This window comes from Dendropsophus ebraccatus, chromosome 2, assembly GCF_027789765.1.
Source record: "Dendropsophus ebraccatus isolate aDenEbr1 chromosome 2, aDenEbr1.pat, whole genome shotgun sequence".
Lineage (NCBI taxonomy): Eukaryota > Metazoa > Chordata > Amphibia > Anura > Hylidae > Dendropsophus > Dendropsophus ebraccatus.
In genome coordinates, this window is record NC_091455.1 from 170,578,173 (window position 1) to 170,598,875 (window position 20,703).

General features: G+C 43.5%; 1 protein-coding gene across 1 annotated transcript in view; it reads left to right on the forward strand.

Moving 5' to 3' along the window:
- The window catches only part of RFTN1 (raftlin, lipid raft linker 1), a 255,636-nt gene that overhangs the window by 119,249 nt on the left and 115,684 nt on the right, over positions 1-20,703 (forward strand). The window contains exon 4 of the mRNA XM_069958706.1: positions 17,918-18,026. Within this exon, the coding sequence (XP_069814807.1) occupies positions 17,918-18,026 (109 nt within the window). The remainder of the gene's footprint in view (positions 1-17,917; positions 18,027-20,703) is intronic.

A 20,703-nucleotide genomic window follows, 5' to 3' on the forward strand; every position in this document is an offset into this window, starting at 1 on the left:
AAGGGTGTAAATATACACCTGGTGTAAACTGCCCACAGCAACCAATCACAGCTCAGCTTTCAGCTCTGGTAAAATATAAGAGGAGCTGTGATTGGTTGCTGTGGGCAGTTTACACCAGGTGTATATTTACACCCTTTCATAAATCTCCCCGACATTCCCTCAGGTGCAGCACTACGTAAGTAATGTAGAAATCACGGCCGTTGTTACAACAGCCGTGATTACTACGGTACCTACGTAGTGTTAACATAGTCTAAAAGTGATGGCAGGTTGTCTAGGATTACAAAAAGAGCATTTGCTTTCTTTTAGAAACCTCACCACTTTTTGCCGCCCTTTTCAGCTCGTGATTGCGGGTGTCGTGATCAGCTAAAAGCAACAACAGAGATGATATTTCATAATAACATTCATGCCATCTTTTTATCTACATAAGCATTTATTTGCGGCATGAGGGATTCGCTGATGGTATCATCATGGATTAAGCGGACCCTAGGCACCACCAGGCATCTGAACACCTGGCTCCGCAACTACTCCAAAATGAAACGTTTGTTATTGAAATTAGCAAAAATGTAGCTGACCGGGTGAACATGAATGAGTTCTCGTCCTTTGAAAGGGACCATAGGGGTTTTCACATTTAACTAACAGAATTACAGACGTACAGGAATTGCTTTAATAATGTTCAAAGGGAAACAGCTCGGCAAGCCTGAGATATGGGACTGCACCTGGGCTCAACTGTTCATAGTCTGCACTATGTCTACTATTTACCAGCACTGTAGGTGCACATGAATTTATAAGTGTACAGTGTAAAGAGCAAGTGTTATCAAAAGTGTAGCTATAGAAGGTTCTGAGGTATTACCATAGTGGAAGTCAACTCAGGTGCCTGAGGGGACCCATCAGCCCCTTTTGGTACTAGAGAAGACACCACTCACTTGTACAGGGTAGTGTGGGGCCCTTTTATAGATAATGCAGACAGAGCTTAGTGGTGGACAGGAATCTTATGTACAGGAATCTTTCCAGCTCCTGCTTGCCAATTACAAGATGCACTTAAAACTTTGAGCCCAATACCCTTCAAAGCCCAGGCCTGCCCCAGCCCCCTATGCAGACCCTTCTGGCTCTTCCTAGCCCATGCCCACCATAGCCCCATAACACAGACCCTACTGGTGGCCTACCCAGCCCAGGCCCGCCCCAGACACTTAACATGGACCCTTCGGGCACCCTTCCCAGCTCAGGCCTGCCCCAGCCCTCTAACATGGGCGCTCTTGCAACTCTTACCAGCCAAGGCCCGCCCTAGCCCCCTAACATGGACCCTCCCAGCGCCCTTCCCAGCCCAGGCCCATACGGACCCACCTGGCAACCTTTCCAGTCCAGGCCTTCCCAGACCCCTAATGCGGACCCTCTTAGCTCCCTTAACATCCCCCTTCCCATCCCAGGCCTGCCCTGGGCCTCTAATGCGGACTGGATGAATAAATTTATATAACATTTAAAATTAATTTATATTTTCCATTACTTAAATATCTTATGTTATATATCATTATGTTGCTTTATCTTTTAGCTTTTTGGTTATTAAAGGTTGTGTTCTTTTTATGTGTTTGGAAACTACAACTCTTATCATATACAAATGTAAGTACAGTCACATGATTAGTGTATAAATTCTTGAGCAGGAAGGAGCAGACTAAATATGATGGTCCATAGCAACCAATCAGGATGCAGCTTTCACTTTTCATGAGCTCAGTACAAAGCTGTGCTGTGATTGGTTGCTGGGGGATGAGTTTCCATTTTTCACCTATAATAAATAAATTGGGGCTAATTGATAAAAACTCTACGTGTTGCCCTTAGCAACCAATTCTTGTTCTATACAGTTTTTCAAAGAGTTTTGCTTTTAGGGTGTGTTCATATGTTTCTCATCCACAGCGGATTTCACACTTCAAGTTCTGCAGCGAAATGTGCTGCGGTTTGCGATAGAGTCATTCATTATGAATTTTAGCCCCTGTCCGACCCTTATCAGCACCATTTATTATCGACAGTAGGATACTTTGGCACGTCGTCATTGAACACAGCATGATATTCGCTATGACCCGCTTGTCATCTGGGAACACTTTGCATTTACGTGAATATAATATTGTAGTTGTCTTGGAGTGTACTATGCGTGGTCATGTCAGGTTGCATAGGTAGTGTTTTTTTTGTTTTTTTTTAATATATATATATATATATATATATATATATATATATATATACACACAGTGGTACCTTGGTTTAAGAGTAACTTGGTTTAAGAGCGTTTTGGTTTAAGAGCTCATAGTTTTTCAAAATTGTGACTTGGTTTAAGAGCATTGCTTTGGTTTAAGAGCTCCCTGTACTGGGTGGGAGCGCAAGTGGAGGAGGGGCATGGTCTGCACAGCGGGGTCTACAACCCTGTACTCTGACCCAGGAAGTCTCCCTCACCTTCCAAATCATAGCAGATCCACGTCAGGCTGGGGCTTACATCAGGGGACAGGACGGTGGAGGTAATCTCTCCATAGCTGTAACCCCTCAGAGATTGCTGCATTTATGTGCCCACATCTGTCCTGCTTATTCCTTCATGCTCCCTGCAGTCTCTATCAGCCCTTGTGTTTCCCATCCTCTCCATTACTATACAGTAACTTATAATATCACATATTCTGCTGTTTCTGAATGTTTGTTTCATCTGTTTTACATGTTATTCAGAATAATAAATCATTATTTTTGGGGTGTGGAACCAATTGTCTGCATATCAGTGATTTCTTATGGGAAAATTTGCTTTGGTTTAAGAGTGGATTTGAATTACAAGCACGGTCCCGGAACGGATTATGCTCGTAATTCAAGGCACCACTGTATATATAATATAAATTTTTGTTTTTCCCAGGTTGCATAGATAGTTTCACACTAGTGCATATCGACCGCTTCAAAGCCGTGATGTTCCCCATGATCAGTACGTAAGAGTATAGATCTCACTGCTGATGAGCGGCTACAACTAAGGACAGACATTTGATTCAGATAAACATTCATCAGTCTTCTTGAAATGTGTCTCATCTTTGAATGAGTCTCCTTAGTTTTCCATAAATAATATATTATTTTCACCTGAGCTAGCGGTTGGGTATCTGTCACTTTGTTGTGTGCATGTTTTAGGCTAGTTAACTACATTTAGTTTATGTTCTATTTTCACATTTAGTGAAAGATTGAAGTGTACCTGTCATGCAAAAAAAAATGTATAACCCTGCAGATTAACCCTTCAGAGTACTTGCAAGATTATTTTACTGCCTTCACTGATTTTATTGAGCCCCTGGTGCTTGGCTATTTCTCATATTCTCCTTTACAGGGAGCAGGACTAGAGCTGCTTGCCAGTAGTACACACAAATGGACTTTATTTTCCTTACTTCTCTAGCCACTCAAAGCACATACTCCTTTTGGTTATGATATGACATTGCTGGAGAAAGAACAGGCTGCACTGTGTTGGTGGATGTTTTACAAAGTACACTACTATAGATGGCATGTAAATGGCGTGGGGGTTACTGATGCATTGGATTGGCCATGTGCTATATGAGCAAAAAGGAAATATTCTGGAGATGCTGGAGATTTTTAAATAGAAGTAAATTACAAATCTATATAACCCAAATAGAGAAAATGTAAGGGCACTCACCAGTTGATGCTGTACTCTTTATTGTAGAAAAGTGTGCTCACAGTACATAGCTTAGCAGGCGGCAAGGACTCCGAACACCTCCAGCAGACAGCTGTTTCGCGTTATACGCTTCATCACACATCCTGCCAAGGTTCGGACCGCATGGTGGTAGTAGTGACGGTGTTTGTGTTTTCCTATAGACCTTTCTGAAATCGGTTGATTTTAAAGAACAGAAAAATCACTGGAGTACACCTTTAAGGGAGGGGATTACACTACAGCATTATGGACTTTCAGAAGTGGGTATACTGGTATTTACAGTATACCCACTGACGGGGGAGCTGCCCTAATCTTCATCCTAATTAGCAGGCAGACTGGCTTAGCTTGTAGGTACACGGCCCAGGCTTACTCATGCTTCCGCCGTTTAATTTTAGGCTACATGAAGGTCTAAATTAAAAATGACAAAATCAGAACATGTAAGCCAGACTCAAGCTTAATTTTTCTTTAACAGAGAATATATAAATCCCATCTATCTTCCTGATCACTGTGGTGACTCCTAATCGAAAAGGGATGATTGAGGTTTGGAAATAATACATATGTTATACAACTGAAAAGACTTTTACTGATGGCCAGAAATATGGTGAGTAAACAGGTGTTGTAGATGGAGGGTCACGCACACCCTACATAGGTTGTTTTATATATTTCTGCTGTCATTGACTGAAATTTCCCAATCGTCTTCCAAATTCGTCTCTTCGATGTTTTATCATTCCCAGCTGTTTTTAAGTATTATGTATGGATTCACTCAGCTAGCAGTTTTATTTCTGTTTATCTATTTCTTATTTCATTCTTTACCTCCTGGGTATTGCTTGTCTCTGAGATACAATGCATCAGTAAAGTAGTTTGTATTCCTCAGGGTCTATTTAGAAGCAATAGACAAATGGGATCCGCTCTTACAGACAGGGTGTGCAGAAATAACAGGTCATTTTCCAATGCAATATTGGTGGCAAATGACTCATTAAAGTCATGCCTTATTTCAGCAGTGTAATGAATCAGTCTTTCCATCAGACCTTTTGTGCTTTCAGTTCTCATATTAACATATATTTTTATAATAATGTGTGCAGAGTGGCTCGTCTTCTCCACATCATCAAAAGAGAACAATTTGGTGGTCCCTAACAGAGTATTAAGCAAGATGACATTGGGCATGTGCTGTCTCCGAGCACTTACATGGACAAAATACTTAAAATTTAATTGATCAGGTCCTTATTTGAGTGATATAACTGTAGAAGCCGTCAGGAAATTTTTATATTAGAAAATCATCGTAGTGCTTGAGAGTCTGTTAAGTAAGACAGTGAAAGATGTCGAATGGTGTACAGAGATTTGGTTCAGTTTCCAAGCACATTTTCTTAAGAAACTGGGACTACAAGAAGGCAGGCTTTCTGGCCCCATCCTTTGCACAGGTTGCCTACAAATTGGGAGTTGTCACTGTGTTTGAGGGCTGGACATAAGTTTTTTTTGCTAATGCATTCAATTTAACAGATTAGCTTCTTTCTCTTGATATGCTGCTCGCTCTCTCTCTCTCTCTCTCTCTCTCTCTCTCTCGGCTTTTTGTCTAGAATACCAACCATCACTCTGCTCTAAAAGCAGTGGTTTGGACAGTATATCAGGAGGAAGGGAAGGCAAGTTTGCTTAATGAATGTATTTGCAAAAATATTTAACTTGACAAACCCTAACAATATTAGTTGAGATAGGAATTCCTCTTCAACTTTTTTTTTTTTTTTTAAAATACTTTATTCAAAATTTTCCACCCTTTTACATATGTCAACAAAGTTAGCGGAGACAAACCTCCACTTCAGATATTCAAAGGCACATCACATTGCATCTCTCAATGACAGTTCTGGCACAGACCGTGACTTAAAGTTCCATAATGCAACAGGTGAAAAGCAACAATTACATAAACAGAAACAATAGAAACAATAGAAAATTCCCCCCCTCCCCCCTCCTGCGGTCACACCCGTGTCCCCTGAGAATTCCAGATCATCACTCATCACGTAGGTACCATGGAAAGGCAGTACAGAGGCACTATCTGCAGGTTATTGTAAGAACCTCTACACCTTCAGTCGTCCCAAAGTTCCGGCTACATCTTTAGCCAGATACCATTTGGTATTCTCAAAGGGCAGGACTACTTGTCTTATTTCAGTCTGAGTAAGAAAGTTGCAAATGAAGGTCGTCCACTTTTTAAAGAAGCCCTTCGTGGATTTCTCCTTTGTGCGCGACACCTCCAACTGGTCGTATAGCAAGTATTTCTTAACCTGGGAAACCACCTCAGCAGTGGAGGGCATGGATGACTCTAACCAGTGAGCCAACAAGCAGCGCTTGGCTACCAACACAAAGACATGAGTAAGTAGCGTTGGCGCCCCATCACCTGAAGGGATATGCAGCAAGAGGAAATCGGGCTTCAATGAGAGACGCACATGAATCTTTGTGTATAAGAGGTCCTTCAGTCCTACCCAGAAATGACGAGTCATAGGGCACGTCACCAACCCATGTAACAAGTCAGTTCCTCTGAGATTACAATTAGGGCATGCATCTATCCTATCAGGTCTATCTACCGTTCTAGGTAATGTAAAGCCATATGTGGCGTGGTGTATAATGCGAAACTGAGTCTCCCTCCAGTGTTCGCTCACCACCGCCTTCCGCACCATTGCCCACCCATCTAAGATCGGCTTCACCAGTTCAGTTTTGCCTAGCTTATCCTCCCAATATCGGAAGATTCCCGCCCCAAAGGGTTGAGAGGCCCGTTGACGTAGCGCCCAGTAAATGTAAGAAAGTGAATGGTTGGGGGTCTCCAGCTGTGACAAATCATGTACCAAATGCGAGCAATAGAAAGAGGAAAGATCTTTCAGTTTAGGTCTGAGAAAAGCCATGATCTGGCCGTACAGCAGGAAATGTCCAACCATCAAACCAAACTTCGCCCTCAACTCGGGAAAGGTGAGGTACCGATGTTCTGTATCATGCAGAAGGTGGAGTACCTGAGTTATCCCTTTTCCCTGCCAAATAAGGTAAGACTTGTCCAATTGACTCGTACATAACCCTGGATGGGCCCACAATGGCATATGTTTTCCTATAAAAGCAGGGAGTTTGATATCCTTCAATCCGGCCTTCCAGGCTGCAATGGTGTCACGAAGTAGCAAGGAACGTTTTATAAAGGAGGGTATCTCCGAGAATTTGGCGTAGAGCATTGCTCTCAGAGACCAGGGGGCCGCCATAGCCGCCTCTATACTATAATTAGAGTATGGACCTCCCCCCCTCATCCAGTCAAAACCGTGGCGGAGCAAACACGCAATGTTATATCTTCTAAGATCCGGGAAATTTAATCCCCCCTGATCCCGAGACAGTTGTAATTTTTTGAGGGCTATCCGAGGCCTTTTCCCCTTCCAAATAAATTTAAGAAAGGCCGATTGTAACTTATGGATGTCTGCATGCCTCAGTAGAACAGGAAGGGTCTGCATAGGGTATAGTAATCTTGGAAAGGCTAGCATTTTGAGTAAGTGGCACCTAGCCATGGTAGGCAAGGGGAGCGACCTCCACCTTTCCACATCTCCGAGGATCGACTGGATGAGGGGTGGGTAATTGAGCCCATAAAGCGAGCCCGGAGTTTGGCCTATCATAATGCCCAAATATCTAATGGCAGTTCGCGTGACTGCCACAGATGTCCCGTCCCGGAATCCCTCTTGTCCAGTGGAAAGGTCTAGCAACGTGCTCTTGGCAACATTGATTCTAAAGCCTGAGCTGACCCCGAAGTCCTGGAGGCAGTCCAGTACCACGGGGAGATCCACTTCAGGTTGCTCCAAGAACAAAAGTAAGTCGTCCGCAAAAAGGGCAGTTTTGACAGGGATGCCACCTACCATTATGCCCCTAACATCTGGAAGAGCCGTCAAGACCCTTGACAGAGGCTCAAGAGCTATGTTGAATAAAAGGGGTGATAGTGGGCATCCCTGCCTGGTCCCCTTGTACAACCTGAATGGACGAGATAAAAAACCCGGGGTTCCCACCCTGGCCCATGGCTCACAGTATAATGCAAAGAGATAATGCATAAATGACCCCTCAAAACCCATCCGGGACATCACCGCCCACACCCACTCCCACCGCACATTATCGAAAGCCTTTTCGGCATCTATGGAAAGAATTGCGGGGGTGGGGTGTGAGTCAGGATGTAGGCGGATGGTGTCCAAGACACCTATCACTTTGCGCAAGTTGGATACTGCCGATCGTCCCTTGACGAATCCCACCTGTGCCGGAGAGATAAGGCGAGGGAGGACCGCCGCCAACCGGTCCGCCAAGATTTTGGACATAATTTTTAGGTCAACGTTGATGAGGGATATAGGCCTATATCCCCCCGGAGATGTCAGGTCTTTCCCAAGTTTGGGCAACACCTTGATGACAGCTGTGTTCATGGTGGGGGACACCGGAGACCCCTGCAAATAGGCGTTGAACAAGGACTGTAGGGCCGGGCCAATCTCTGAAATTGCCACCTTGTAGAAGTCTCCGGTGAAACCATCAGGCCCAGGGGCCTTATTGGGCTTGATATCCTTGATGGCCTTAGTAATATCCTCAATGGTGATGGTAGCATTGAGAGATTCATTTTCTTCAGGGGTCAGCGTAGGGAGGCCCGCCTCCCGTAACCAGTCCCTGACAGAGGACGCCTGGGAGGGTGAGTCAGCGTATAGAGTTTCATAAAAGGATCTCAAGACATCGTTAATCTCACCCGGATGGGTGCGGAGAGTCCCCGCACCATCCCGGAGAGACTGAATATGATTAAGATTCTGTCTGCCTTTTGCTAGCCTGGCCAGCATTCTACCCGGCTTATTGCCATATCGGAATAACGATGCCTCAAAATGAGACCTGTTTATGTTCTCACTACGTTCTAACCAACTCTCATAGGCAGTTTTGGCTGATTGCCAAGCCTCCTTGGTCTCCGAGGAGGGAGCCCCCACAAAAGCAGTATACGCCCTCCGAAGAGCATCACTATGTGTTTTAAGTTGAGATGCAATTTGTTTCTTCTGTCCTGAGACATATGCCATTATGCGCCCCCGCAAAACCGCCTTTGCGGCCTCCCAATATAATTGGGGTTGAGCTACGTGTTCTGCATTGTCCCTAGTATACTCCCACCACCAGAGTTTAAGGAGAGACTGAAAATTTTCATCTCTGGCTAAGCCCATTGGGAACCGCCATATAAAATCTGAGCCCCTCGGAATGGTGTCTTGCAGTAGAATAGATACAGGTGAGTGGTCCGAGATGACCAGGTCCTCGATCTGCGCATGGTGGAGGCGAGGCAGCAGAGAATCAGCGACAAAAACGTAATCTATTCTGGACCACGAGTTGTGCGGGTGTGAGAAATGGGAATATTCCCTATCATCAGGGTGTTTCCACCGCCACGCGTCCACCATGCCCACCGCTCGAGTCCACTGCGACAGTACCTGATCCCTGCTCCGGGACCCCTGGCTGACGGTCCTGCTCGATCTCCTGTCCTCCTCACGGTTGATAACAGTATTAAAGTCGCCCCCTACCACCTTTGTCCGGACTGCCTCCCGGAGTACTATAGGGGTGAGAGAGTCAAAAAAAGCTATGTTAGTATCATTAGGAGCGTAGACATTGATGAACTCCATTTCCTCTGCTGCAGTTTTGAGACGTACTTTACACACTCTCCCTTCGGAGTCTGCCCAGGTGTCAATAGTGTCATGACTAAACGATCTATGTATTAGTATCATGACCCCTGCCTTGTGGGAGACAGCGGCCGACCCATACACTTCACCCACCCACCCTTTGCGCATCCTAAAGAAGTCCGCATCATCCAAGTGTGTTTCTTGTAACAACGCCACGTCGGGAGCAAGCCTCTTTAGGTGGCGCAAAACCATATTTCTCTTGTGAGGAGAGCGTAAGCCCTTAACATTCCATGATATCACATGTACCATGTTTGGACAAAATATAGGATAACTCTATGTAACCCGGATGAGTGACCACTGGTGAACCGCAAGCAGAGAACTCCCACCCCCCCACCCCCAACCCAACAAACACAACCCTCCCACCCAACAGAAAACAACACATAAAACCATGTACATGCCATATGGCTAAGGACTTCACTTCTTCCCATGCTGAGCCTTCCACAGCAAAGTCGCAGAAATCTCACAACACTTCTAGTAATAACGCCTACGGCTCTAAGGCTCAGGCAGCATATTATTGATCACATGTATCGTCAATCTTCCAACCGTTGCCGTCAACGGATCCAAGACCCAGAAAGAAAGGGAAGGGGGAGGGGGGGGTGGAGGGGGGAAGCAGGGGAAGGGAGGGGGGGAGGGGAAAGAAGGGGAAGGGAGGGGGGGAGGGGGAAGGAGAGGGGGAGGGGGAAGGGGGGGGAAGGGAGGGGAGGAGAGAGGGGAGGGGGGAAGGGGAAGGGGGGGGGAGGGGGGAGGGAGGGAGGGGGAAGGGGGGGGGGAGAGAGGGGAGGGGGGGAAGGGGAAGGGAGGGGGAAGGGGGGGAGGGAGGAGGGGGGGGAGAGAGGGGAAGGGGGAAAAGGGAGGGGGAAGGGGATGTGGCGGAGGGGTGGGAAAGGGAGGGGGGAACAGGGGGGGGGGTAGCAACCATAGCCCCGGGAAAGAAGAGGGGGGCAGCCTAGATGAAACCAAAAGATTGACTCCTTACTACAGCTAAGAGAACAAAAGTTTAAACAGGGTAGCACCCAAAAAGCCCCTTGTGTCAAAAGTCAGTTCCCGGCATGACCCTTCTCCACGTTGCCAATTTGCATCCGCCATGGAAACGTTGCCTCGAAATCTGAATCAAGACTCCACAGGGCTACATCCGGCGAGCTCTCTGGCTCCGCGGTAATTCGGGCCATTGGTCTTGAGAGAGTCTCGGTATAGCCAAGGACGTCGTTGCAGTAGTTCCACCTCGGCGGGGGCTGGAGATACCATCCGATGGGAGAATAGAGATATATTCTCTCAGACCGTCCGCAGCCTCATCAACACCCAGAAAGGTTTGCATTGAGCCATCAGCATGAAACACCTTTAGCACTGCCGGATATATCAATGCGAATCGTACTTGCTTTTTGAACAGCATAGTGCAGATGGGGGAAAACAATTTTCTCTTGCGGGTGACCTCTGCTGAGAAGTCGCCAAAGATAAGGAGACGCTGCCCGTCATAGCGAAGTCCCTCAGGCAAATTGCGGAAGGCCCGCTGGATAGCAACCTTATCAGTGAAATCCAGGTATTTGGCAATTACTTGCCGTGGTCTGTCTCTGTGTGCTAGTCCTTGGGGGATCCCGACCTCGGGAGACTGGCGGGCTTCCATGCCTAGCCGGTGAGCTCGCTCCACTTTGCACGGACGCGGGAGGCCCAACAATGAGGGTATGGTTACCTCACACAGCTGCATTAAGTCTTTTTGGCGGACCGCTTCCGGGACCCCCACTATTCGCAAGTTATTTCGCCGAGACCTATTTTCTAGGTCCTCGACTTTGTCCCACAGCCTTTTATTTTCTTTCTCCACCTCGACTACTCTCGTGTGCCAGGAATCAGCCGAATCCTCTATGGCGCTGATTCTCTCCTCTGCTGCTGTGAGACGTGTCCCCTGGGCTCCTACTTCCGCCTGCAGCTGTTGTATGGCCGCGGTCACCGCCGCCGTGACGGTACCGTGCAATTCCGGCGTAATGTGTCTGGCCACCTCCGCAGCCAATGCTACATAGTCCAAGGTAGGAGCATCTACTTCCTCCTCTCCCCCGGACAGCTCTCTCTCTGACCTTGTCGGTGAGGATGCTCTGGATGACGCGGGCGAAGGCGCCATGTTGGTCTCAACTCCTTCTGTCCTCCGGGTCCGGGAGCGGCTCTTTTGCTTAATTTGCTGCCCTTTCTTGTGGACGTACTTATCCATCTGGATGCCCAACAGGAGCGGGGGGGGAAAAGGTCTTGTTTAGATCGCAGCTGCGGGTGTATATATGTCAGGTACGGGAGCCGCCGAGCGGAGCCGAGGCAAAGCGTGGCTTACAGCATGGCGCCGGAACCGGAAGTCCCTCTTCAACTTTAATGACATTTTATATTATTCTAAGATGTAGTGTCAGTGTATCTATATTAGTTGAGATAGAAATACCCCTTTAACTATTGTCTCACTCCACTGGAGTTTGAGATTGCAGTGTGCACTTATGAGACCACCTGTCCATTGAGTCAGTAGTAAAATACTGGTTCTGCCTCACCACCTTAGCTTTCAGAACGTGGATCAGGTGACCATGAGTATCACACATTTTTAATGTATCCACAGGAGATTGATAACCTTGGGTGTGTTTTCATTTATGGATGACAGCCAAAGACTTATTCAGCTGACAGCTGTCTCTCTCCAACTTCCATATACCAGACTAGTGCGGACTGTGCATGTGTTCTAAATGTGGTTAGAGAAGTTAGGGTCCTATTAGACAAAACATTTTTCTTTGTTTTCTCAGATTCCTGAGCGGGGACCAGATTGTGACGTGTCAGCCTTGCTCAGCCAGTCAGCGACCATAGCAGGGTCCCTTCTCGGCCGCTGACTGGCTGATTGGGGGGGGGTGACACGTCATGACCTACCTCGGTAGGGGAGGTAGACGCATGTAGGTTCAGCCACCTTCTCCCCGGCTCTTTGAAAAAAAAAAAAGTCAGGTGCTGGACTTCCCCTTCAATAATAAACAATCACAAATAAGAGCTTTTGCGAACGACCTGAAATCATTCACCAATACATGGAACAATAGTCATTAATTTCAATTGTAATTACGATCGCTATTACAATCATTTGTAGTGTACGAATAATTGTAACAACAAGCAAACAATGTGTACATACACTAAGCTTTTTGCAAACAATTAACGATTAACAACAGTTTTATGGACGGCTCAAAAATCTTATACAACCCTAGCTCACTTTATTTATTAGGAAAAAAATGCAGAGTTTCACTTTAAATTATTGTCGAAACTTGAAAATGTCCTCGATTCACGTTTGTCCTTGAACATAAACCAGTTGTAGACGAGAATAATAAATGCAGATCACACTGTGCATTAACCGGGCCACAGTTATTAGCTAAAACCATTACAGTTTGTAAAAACAAAGAAATAAAACAGACGGTTGGACCGTTGCCGATGCTCATGGTAATGATTACTCTGCGGTGTTATGCAAGTTCATTATTTAGAGCTCTCCTTCTAATATCTTACACCTTTCAAACCCAATAATCCTCCTCACAAGATAAAACTGTGCGGCTGTCAGCTTCCCAGCTAATTAATTGTGCCAGGGGCATGTCGACATAAAAGCCTGGAAATGTGCGCGCTTTACTTTGTTGTGTATTTTACAAGCTTTGTTTTTATGTTTTGCCCATTCTGCTATCCTAAGGTACTCGGTTATTTATTCTGCATAGATAAATCTTTTATTGACACATCTAAAGATTCATGATCACTCATATGTCATTGGAACTCAACCAGAAGACTAGCCAAAATCGCCATCCAAATTATTTTATTTTTTTTCTTTTGTTTGTCTGTGCTCAGGGTTGGATGGGACAGCTGCCTTGTTGTAATATTAAAGTGAAGAGCAAGAAGAGAAAAAATGTGGATTAATTTCTGTAGGACTGTGCTAATATTTCTATGTACGCGTACAATCTGTATTTGCTGATGAGTGGTTTGGGGCTAGTAGGTTGGTTAATATACCTAGTGATCTAACTTAGCTTTATGTAAGTTGGCACATGTAGACTGGTAAAACTACTTAGGGATGGTTCCAACCATCTAGAGACTTACCAGTCTTAGCAATTACTGAAAAAGGGTATGTGCACACGACGGAATGCAGGCGGATAGCCCACTGTCCGCCCAAAGAATTGACATGTCAGTTCTTTGGGCGGATCACGAAATTTACCCAAGCATAGAATGGAGCCTATGGGAAGGGCGGAAATTCAAGAGGAAGCGCAGGGGGCGAGCAACGGAATCTGCACTGTGTTATCCGCGACAATTACTTTGTGTGTGTATATACTCCTGCAATAAGAATATACTATTATATTAGGCTAGTGGTCTTGGCTGTGCAAAGGCAGATGGTATATCTACTCATGATCTTACCTGACAGGAACACAGTTGTGATACATGACTTGACTGAAAATTATATAATTCTATATAATTTGGGTACAGTTAGTCTCTAAAGTGTAATGCCCATGTATTTGTGGTCATTGTGTGCAGAATCCAAAGACATGTGCCTTACTAAATCCCAAGTAAAAATTTTCCTTAGTACAATATGAACATAGTAGTACACAATCTGCTGCTTTCCAGTGCCACGTCTGAATCCAAACACTCAGCATTTGACTCCTCCTGCCTGAAGAAGTTAGATACAGCCCTAGGGAGTTCTAGAAAACATGGATGCAGCCACATAATCTACTTGACCTGGAGCTGATCTGTAATTACATGGCACTAACGTTACACAGTGAGCGGAGTCAACTTCTCGCCCTGTTCACTTCAGGTGTCGCCCTCCCTGCTGACCAGTGGTAAGCTACCCTGAGCTCATGGGTATGTTTTGTCTGGAAATCCCTTTTAAGTATATCACGGGATGGGTGATAAATATACAATCTTGGGGGGAACCATAATCATTAGAATAATGATTGAATTCTGCTGGCCGTCATATCATGACTGTAGCAATTCATGGGTCACACCACACAAAGTGAGATTTATGTGAAACTATACAGCTATGTTTAAAAACTGTTACTTCCATAATTTGTTTGGTGACCTTTGGATGATTTCTGATTGCCTGTGGCTGGGAAATTCTTTATTTTATGAATGATCCTCTCAATATTTAGACTTGGCAGAGTGCTAAGTGTTTACACAGCGATTAGCAGAAGCAGGTGAAAATGGGTGCGATTGGCAGAATAAATGAGCGGAGTTACGCTGCCATCAACAACATGACTTTTATACCTGGTATTTCTTCATTGCTTTGCTTGGATGTAAAAATAACAGTGCGAGAAAGCAACATAATTACCGCTCCAGCTTCTCACGGGGGGCGCCGCCTTTGGGATCTGAAGGTTAGATTGATTATGTAAATGTTAAATGTAATTATTGTAAGAGGAACTCTGGGGATATGTGAGAGTAGTAATTGATCCAGCCGTTTCACTCTTACAAGTTTTTTGGAATGGGAATATTACTTTAGCCATGTTTTGAAATCCATATCCAGGAGTAAACTGCATTTACGCTTCGCAGTGACCCCAATACTGTAAACCCTTTAGTGACTTTACAACTTATTAAGCCAATCTGATTCACTTAACTTTCTATATGTCCTCTACACCCTAAGGGTGCGTTTACACAGAGAGATTTATCTGACAGATTTTAGAAGCCAAAGCCAGGAATGTATTTGAAAAGAGGATAGATCCAGTCTTTCCTTTAGGACCTGATCCCTGTTTATAGTCTGTTCCTGGCTTTGCCTTCGAAGACCTGTCAGATAAATCTATCTGTGTAAACGCACCATTAACTAACCCAATTCACATGACTACATGATTGGTCGGCCTTGCTCTAGTCAGTTGGCTTCAAAATCTATGACTGGACTATAGTGTGACAGTCTCTGGGGCATATACGTTTTTAGGCTATGTTCCCACACAGTATTTTTGCTCGGTATTTTGCTTACTATTTTGCAACCAAAACCAGGAGTGGATTAAAAAACAAAGAATGGCTATGTTCACACACTGTTGTAATTTAGTAGATGGCCGTCATTTAATGGCAAATAATTGCCTTTATTTTAAAATGCCCGTTGTTGTAAAATAACGGCCGTTATTTGTCATTAAATGACGGCAATACGCTCAATTTCAACAGTGTGAAGTTTTCAATCCATTTCTGGTTTTGGTTGCAAAATACTGCACAAAAATACTGTATGGAAACATAGCTTAAAAAAGATTCTGGCAAAGAAATAATAATACTAGGGGAACATGAACAAGAAGGTAGTGGTGAACAGCAAGTACCATTAGGGATTCTGTATGGATAGGGGCAGGTGATTATCCCTTTTTTTACATATATTTCATAGCATCGTATGTTTTTTCTGGGGCTGGAATACCCTTTATCACTTTATGTTTGGCACCCCCACACTACAAACTCCTCTCACTGTGTAGCGGCCAGATCTGGTACCTGCAGCTCACCCGCCATTTCATTGAACTGGAGCTAATCTGCAATTACGTGGCACCAACATTACACAGTGAACATAGCCAAGTTCTTCTTGCCCAGTCCACTGCATATCAGTGGGGTGCCAGGTGTTGACCTACCACCTCCTATTAGTACTGGATCTACCCTAAGGGTACAAACACACACACCGTATACGCAGCAGATCTGATGCGTATCGCAGCAGTAAATACGCGGCGTATATGGTGTGTGTGTTTGTACCCTGAGGATGGATTATCTGTATGTTTTGCTTGGAAACCCCTTTAAGTATATCACAGAATAGGTGATAAATATACACTCTTTGGGAAAACCATGATCACTAAAATAGGGGTTCCGAGCCCCTTGTTCCCAAGGACCTAGAATAGAGTACTGGTCCATTTGCCATTCAGTTTGCATCTCTGTCATATCATAGAAGTTTAATAGAGTAATGGTGTGCAATGACCAGGAGCCTGGGACCATGTTGTAGTGATTAGTTTACTAGTTACTACTTCTATTCTATTTCCAATTAATGCTAGCCACTGTGGGTAGTGCTGGCAATTCTCATAACCACAGATTGGACCTGGGTTTGCTGCTTTAAATAATGGCAAGTCCCACAATTATCTGTATATCTGGAAAGTTCAATCAGTGCTCTGTAGTCCTCACCCTGTTCTTAGGTTTTGGCTATAGTCATTGTAAGGAAATGGTTGAATAACAAGTTTTTTTATATACATTTTTAGAGCTTTTTGGCAGATTTGTTTTTACTTCTCTTTTAGTCATCTGGCTTTTAGCGAATGATAAGTCCCTAAATTGTCCCCATATGCGTATCTTGTTTATATGCACAAATATACTTTTAAAATCCCTATGATTAGGTTACTGCGTAACGTTCTCTGTAGTAGTTATCTCTCCCAAGCGGCCATTACAGCCCCAGGAAGAGCCCCAAGCATGTCTCTAGTTAATGTACAGTGTATGAAGTTGCCTGTAGCATAATGAATAGAAAATTATTCTTACATTTAATGTGAAGACTCCGCAGGACATACAGTCAAATAACCCGCACTGCAGTCTCCTGTTAGGCTCCATACAGAGACAAATAATGCGATTATAGAAGAGCGTAATCTTCCATGATTAAAAACAGACTCACTAGAGATGTTCATTGTGTTGGGCTCTTTTGTTTGTCCTAAACTTAATTCTTCTTTTTTTTAAATTCTGTATAATTACTTTCCCTTATTGTGATATACGGCTGGTGATGTACCTTGTTCCCTTCAAGAAAATAAACAATGACATCCGATTAATAAATAAAATTAGGGGAAATTCAAGGGTAAAAAGACATGATTCATTGTATCAGGGAACTTTACTTTTCATGAATTAACAGGTTATTTCTAAGGAGGACATCCGACAGTGGTCAAATATTAGTAAATCAGAAGTGAGAGTGATAACGTACCTTTTGGTTAAAATGTTTTTTTGTTTTTTTTTAACCTATTTAAAAAATCCCGTCTTCCCATACGTATCAGCTGCTGTATATTCTGCAGGAAATGTTGTTTTCTTTTGTCTGACACAGTGCTCTCTGCTTCCATCTCTGTACAAGACAGGAACTGTCCAGAGCAGGAAAGGTTTCCTATGGGAATCTGCTCCTGTTCTGTACAGTTCCTGTCTCAAACAGGGATGTCAACAGAGAGCACTGTGTAAGATTGAAAAGAAAACAATTTCCTACAGGACATACAGCAGCTGATAAGTACTGGAATACTTGAGATGTTTAAATAGGAGTAAATTACATATCTATAAAACTTTCTGAAACCAGTGGATTTGAAAGAAAAAAGATTGCTGGGCAACCCCTTAAAGTTTGAAACGGTGCCGATATTTGATGACTAATAGTACCACCTATTCACATTTTATTGATGGATCATGGTGGTTTTGGAGGAGGTGGTTGCTGCTGTTCTAGTTTTTCAGCACTTTTTATTGCTATTTCTATAAAACTGCCTCCACAAAAAAGTCTAAAAATATAGCAGTATCTCTATATGTAGGGCAGACATAATAAACAGATGTTGGCTATAGCTCTCATTGCTGGTTTAAATATTGGGTGGTAATCTTAAACAAAGCTCAATTGAGATCAGTCTCTTATGCAGCTTCTTTGGATCTTTCTTAGAAACTCAAGTTGTGATCAGAACACGGACGAATATTGCTTGGATGTGGAGCCCTGTACCTCTTCTGACCAACCAGCAGACCAGAAACTGATCCCAGACTTGGTAAAGAGGGTGAGTGGCACCTTAATTGTAATCTAATTCAGTACATTGACATTTGCTTGAACTCTGCATGATCATCGACCCTCTAATTTCCTCACTACCAGTTTATATTGAAACATAGGGGGAGATTTATCAAACATGGTGTAAAGTGACACTGGCTCAGTCGCCCCTAGCAACCAATCAGATTCCATCTTTCATTTTCCAAAGTGTCTGTGGAATGAAAGGTGGAATCTGATTGGTTGCTAGGGGCAACTGAGCCAGTTTCACTTTACACCATGTTTGATAAATCTCCCCCTATATACTGTCTATATTATGATTATGTTCTGACCATAATCTCAGTTGCTTAAAGGGAAATGATCAGCAAGTTAAAAGTATCATCCTCTGCACTGTTTCTGTGCTATTTTCTATGCTAATTAGGTGTTATGGTGCACTGGGGTGGGACTACAGCCCCCATGCACCATAACACCTAAGTAGCAAAGAAGAACAATTTAAAGTAGCACAGAAGCAGCACAGAGGATGAAGGCAAGTAACTTTCCTTAGTGCCCCGTGCGTTATAGGGAGATATCAGCTGGTTATATACTTTTAACCTGCTGATAGTTTCCCTTTAACTATAAGGTGCTGACACACCAAGACCCAGGAGTTTGTGGGGGCCTTACACAGCTTTTCTTTGGTATATAAGCAGACCAGTACTATATATAAAGCATTATAGTTGGGGGGGCAGTATTACAGATTTTACCACTGCTATTATCGGCAATAATGCTGCACAGACATGCTTTTCAAGGTGCGGACCGTTAACAAAAACAGCACCACCCGTGTCCCGAGGTTGTGTGTGACATTACAATTCTGCCCAATTCATGTAAAAAGACGAAACACAAACTGAGGATAAGGGAAGGTGCTGCTTCTGGAAGGAAATGACCATGTTTTTCTAAGTCTGGGTAGCCCCTTTTTAACCTACAAGTACAGGTATATTTAAAACACATAGGTGGTATATGGTGAATGTCTAGTATTTGCCACCAGTGGTTGCAAGACAATGGTTGTAATTGTGACGTTTTGTCTTAAATTATATTTAACAATGACTGATAATTTAATAGAAACTGATCCCTTTAATTGGTCAGAAGATAATAGGTTGGAAAATATCCTTTCTAGGAGTGCTGCCATTTGCTGCTTCCAGTCTTTCCACAGTCGGTTTACCCTGCTTACCCTATGTGCCATTAATAACCAGCCAGTCTTCCAGCCACCCAAAATTCATGATCAGCAACAGAAGGCAAATCTACATATACAGTAGCGTCCGTTTACCAGCAATATCACACATCAAACATATCAGCTGTAGCGAGTACAGAATAGTGTAAATATCTCTCATATAATAACAGCCCTAGCTCAACGATCAAATGAGTCAAGTTGCTATTTACGTCCCAGAATATGTTGCCCTAGTTAATACTTTGATGTTATGTTGCTTAGCACAAAAGGTAGAATGGAGAAGAGTGCACCTTGGAAATTCTCTCCAATTTTCAAAGCAATTTGTTAAGCACACACTGCATAGACACTATGACAGGAGGAGTATTGGCGCTGTATTCTTGCGCTATATACGTGATGGTTACATTTACAGAATGTTGACAATGTTATTATTTTGGAAGGATGTTCTCATTACAGTCAGCAGTTATTCCGGCTAGAATTGACGTTTGTACTGAGCTCCTTGGAGAATGGTGATTGTATGTAAACTGTCTTTGCAGTTCAGCATCCATACAGTTTGGTTCTGCATCTATACAGTAATAGTCTTAGAATTATTTGTAGTCTAGATTTATTGTGCCTTTAAATAAACACTTTTAACAAAAATATTCTCATGTATTAATATTAAGTGGCCATTATAAAATTGGAGGCATACTGAGGTAGTAGATGGGTGATTTGCTACTAGGAAGCAAAGTTATAATTGGGCTATAACATAGTTTTGTGCATGGGACCTAAAACTGGCCATAGACATGATAGCTGTTCAAACTATTGGCTGACTGCTGTCTCCACCATTCCCCCCATATACATGTATGTTTGGTATGGCAAAGTGTGTTGCGTTTTCAGTCAAGGAGCTGCCAGACCTCTCTTGGATCACCTAATCTACTATCACAGTAGCTACAGTTAAAACATAATTTTGTTAGATATACTCCGAAATGTTTTTGCTGTAAAACATATGTATAGGTCCCAACCAGTATAAGCACAAAGAACAATTCAGTTTCAGACCAACTTTATTTGAACGGATGTATTCAGTGACTATAGCATATAGTTAGAATTATTAAACTGAAAGTGCCCCAACACCTTTTTCTTGGGTAGTAATGGATTTGTCAAGGTAGCAGAGACTGATATTAAAAAAAAAAAAAAAAAAACAAGAACACTATTGAAGGACTCATAAACTCATGACAGATATATGCCATGATAGGTGGACACTGATAGATGATCCGACATTTTCTCAGAACTAGTGCCAAGGTAATAGGAGGAGGCAGCGCCTAATCTCCTCAAGAGCAAAAAATATCAGGCAGTTGAAATAAAACAGCCCGACTTAAATCAAGAGCCTACCATACACATTAGATGGTTAGCCAATTCTGGCAAGATTGTCCAACATCTATTGAAATAGTAATCCAGCACCTAAAAACCTTTCAATTAGTGCTTATTATTAAGGCATAAAACATCTTATCCTTACCTC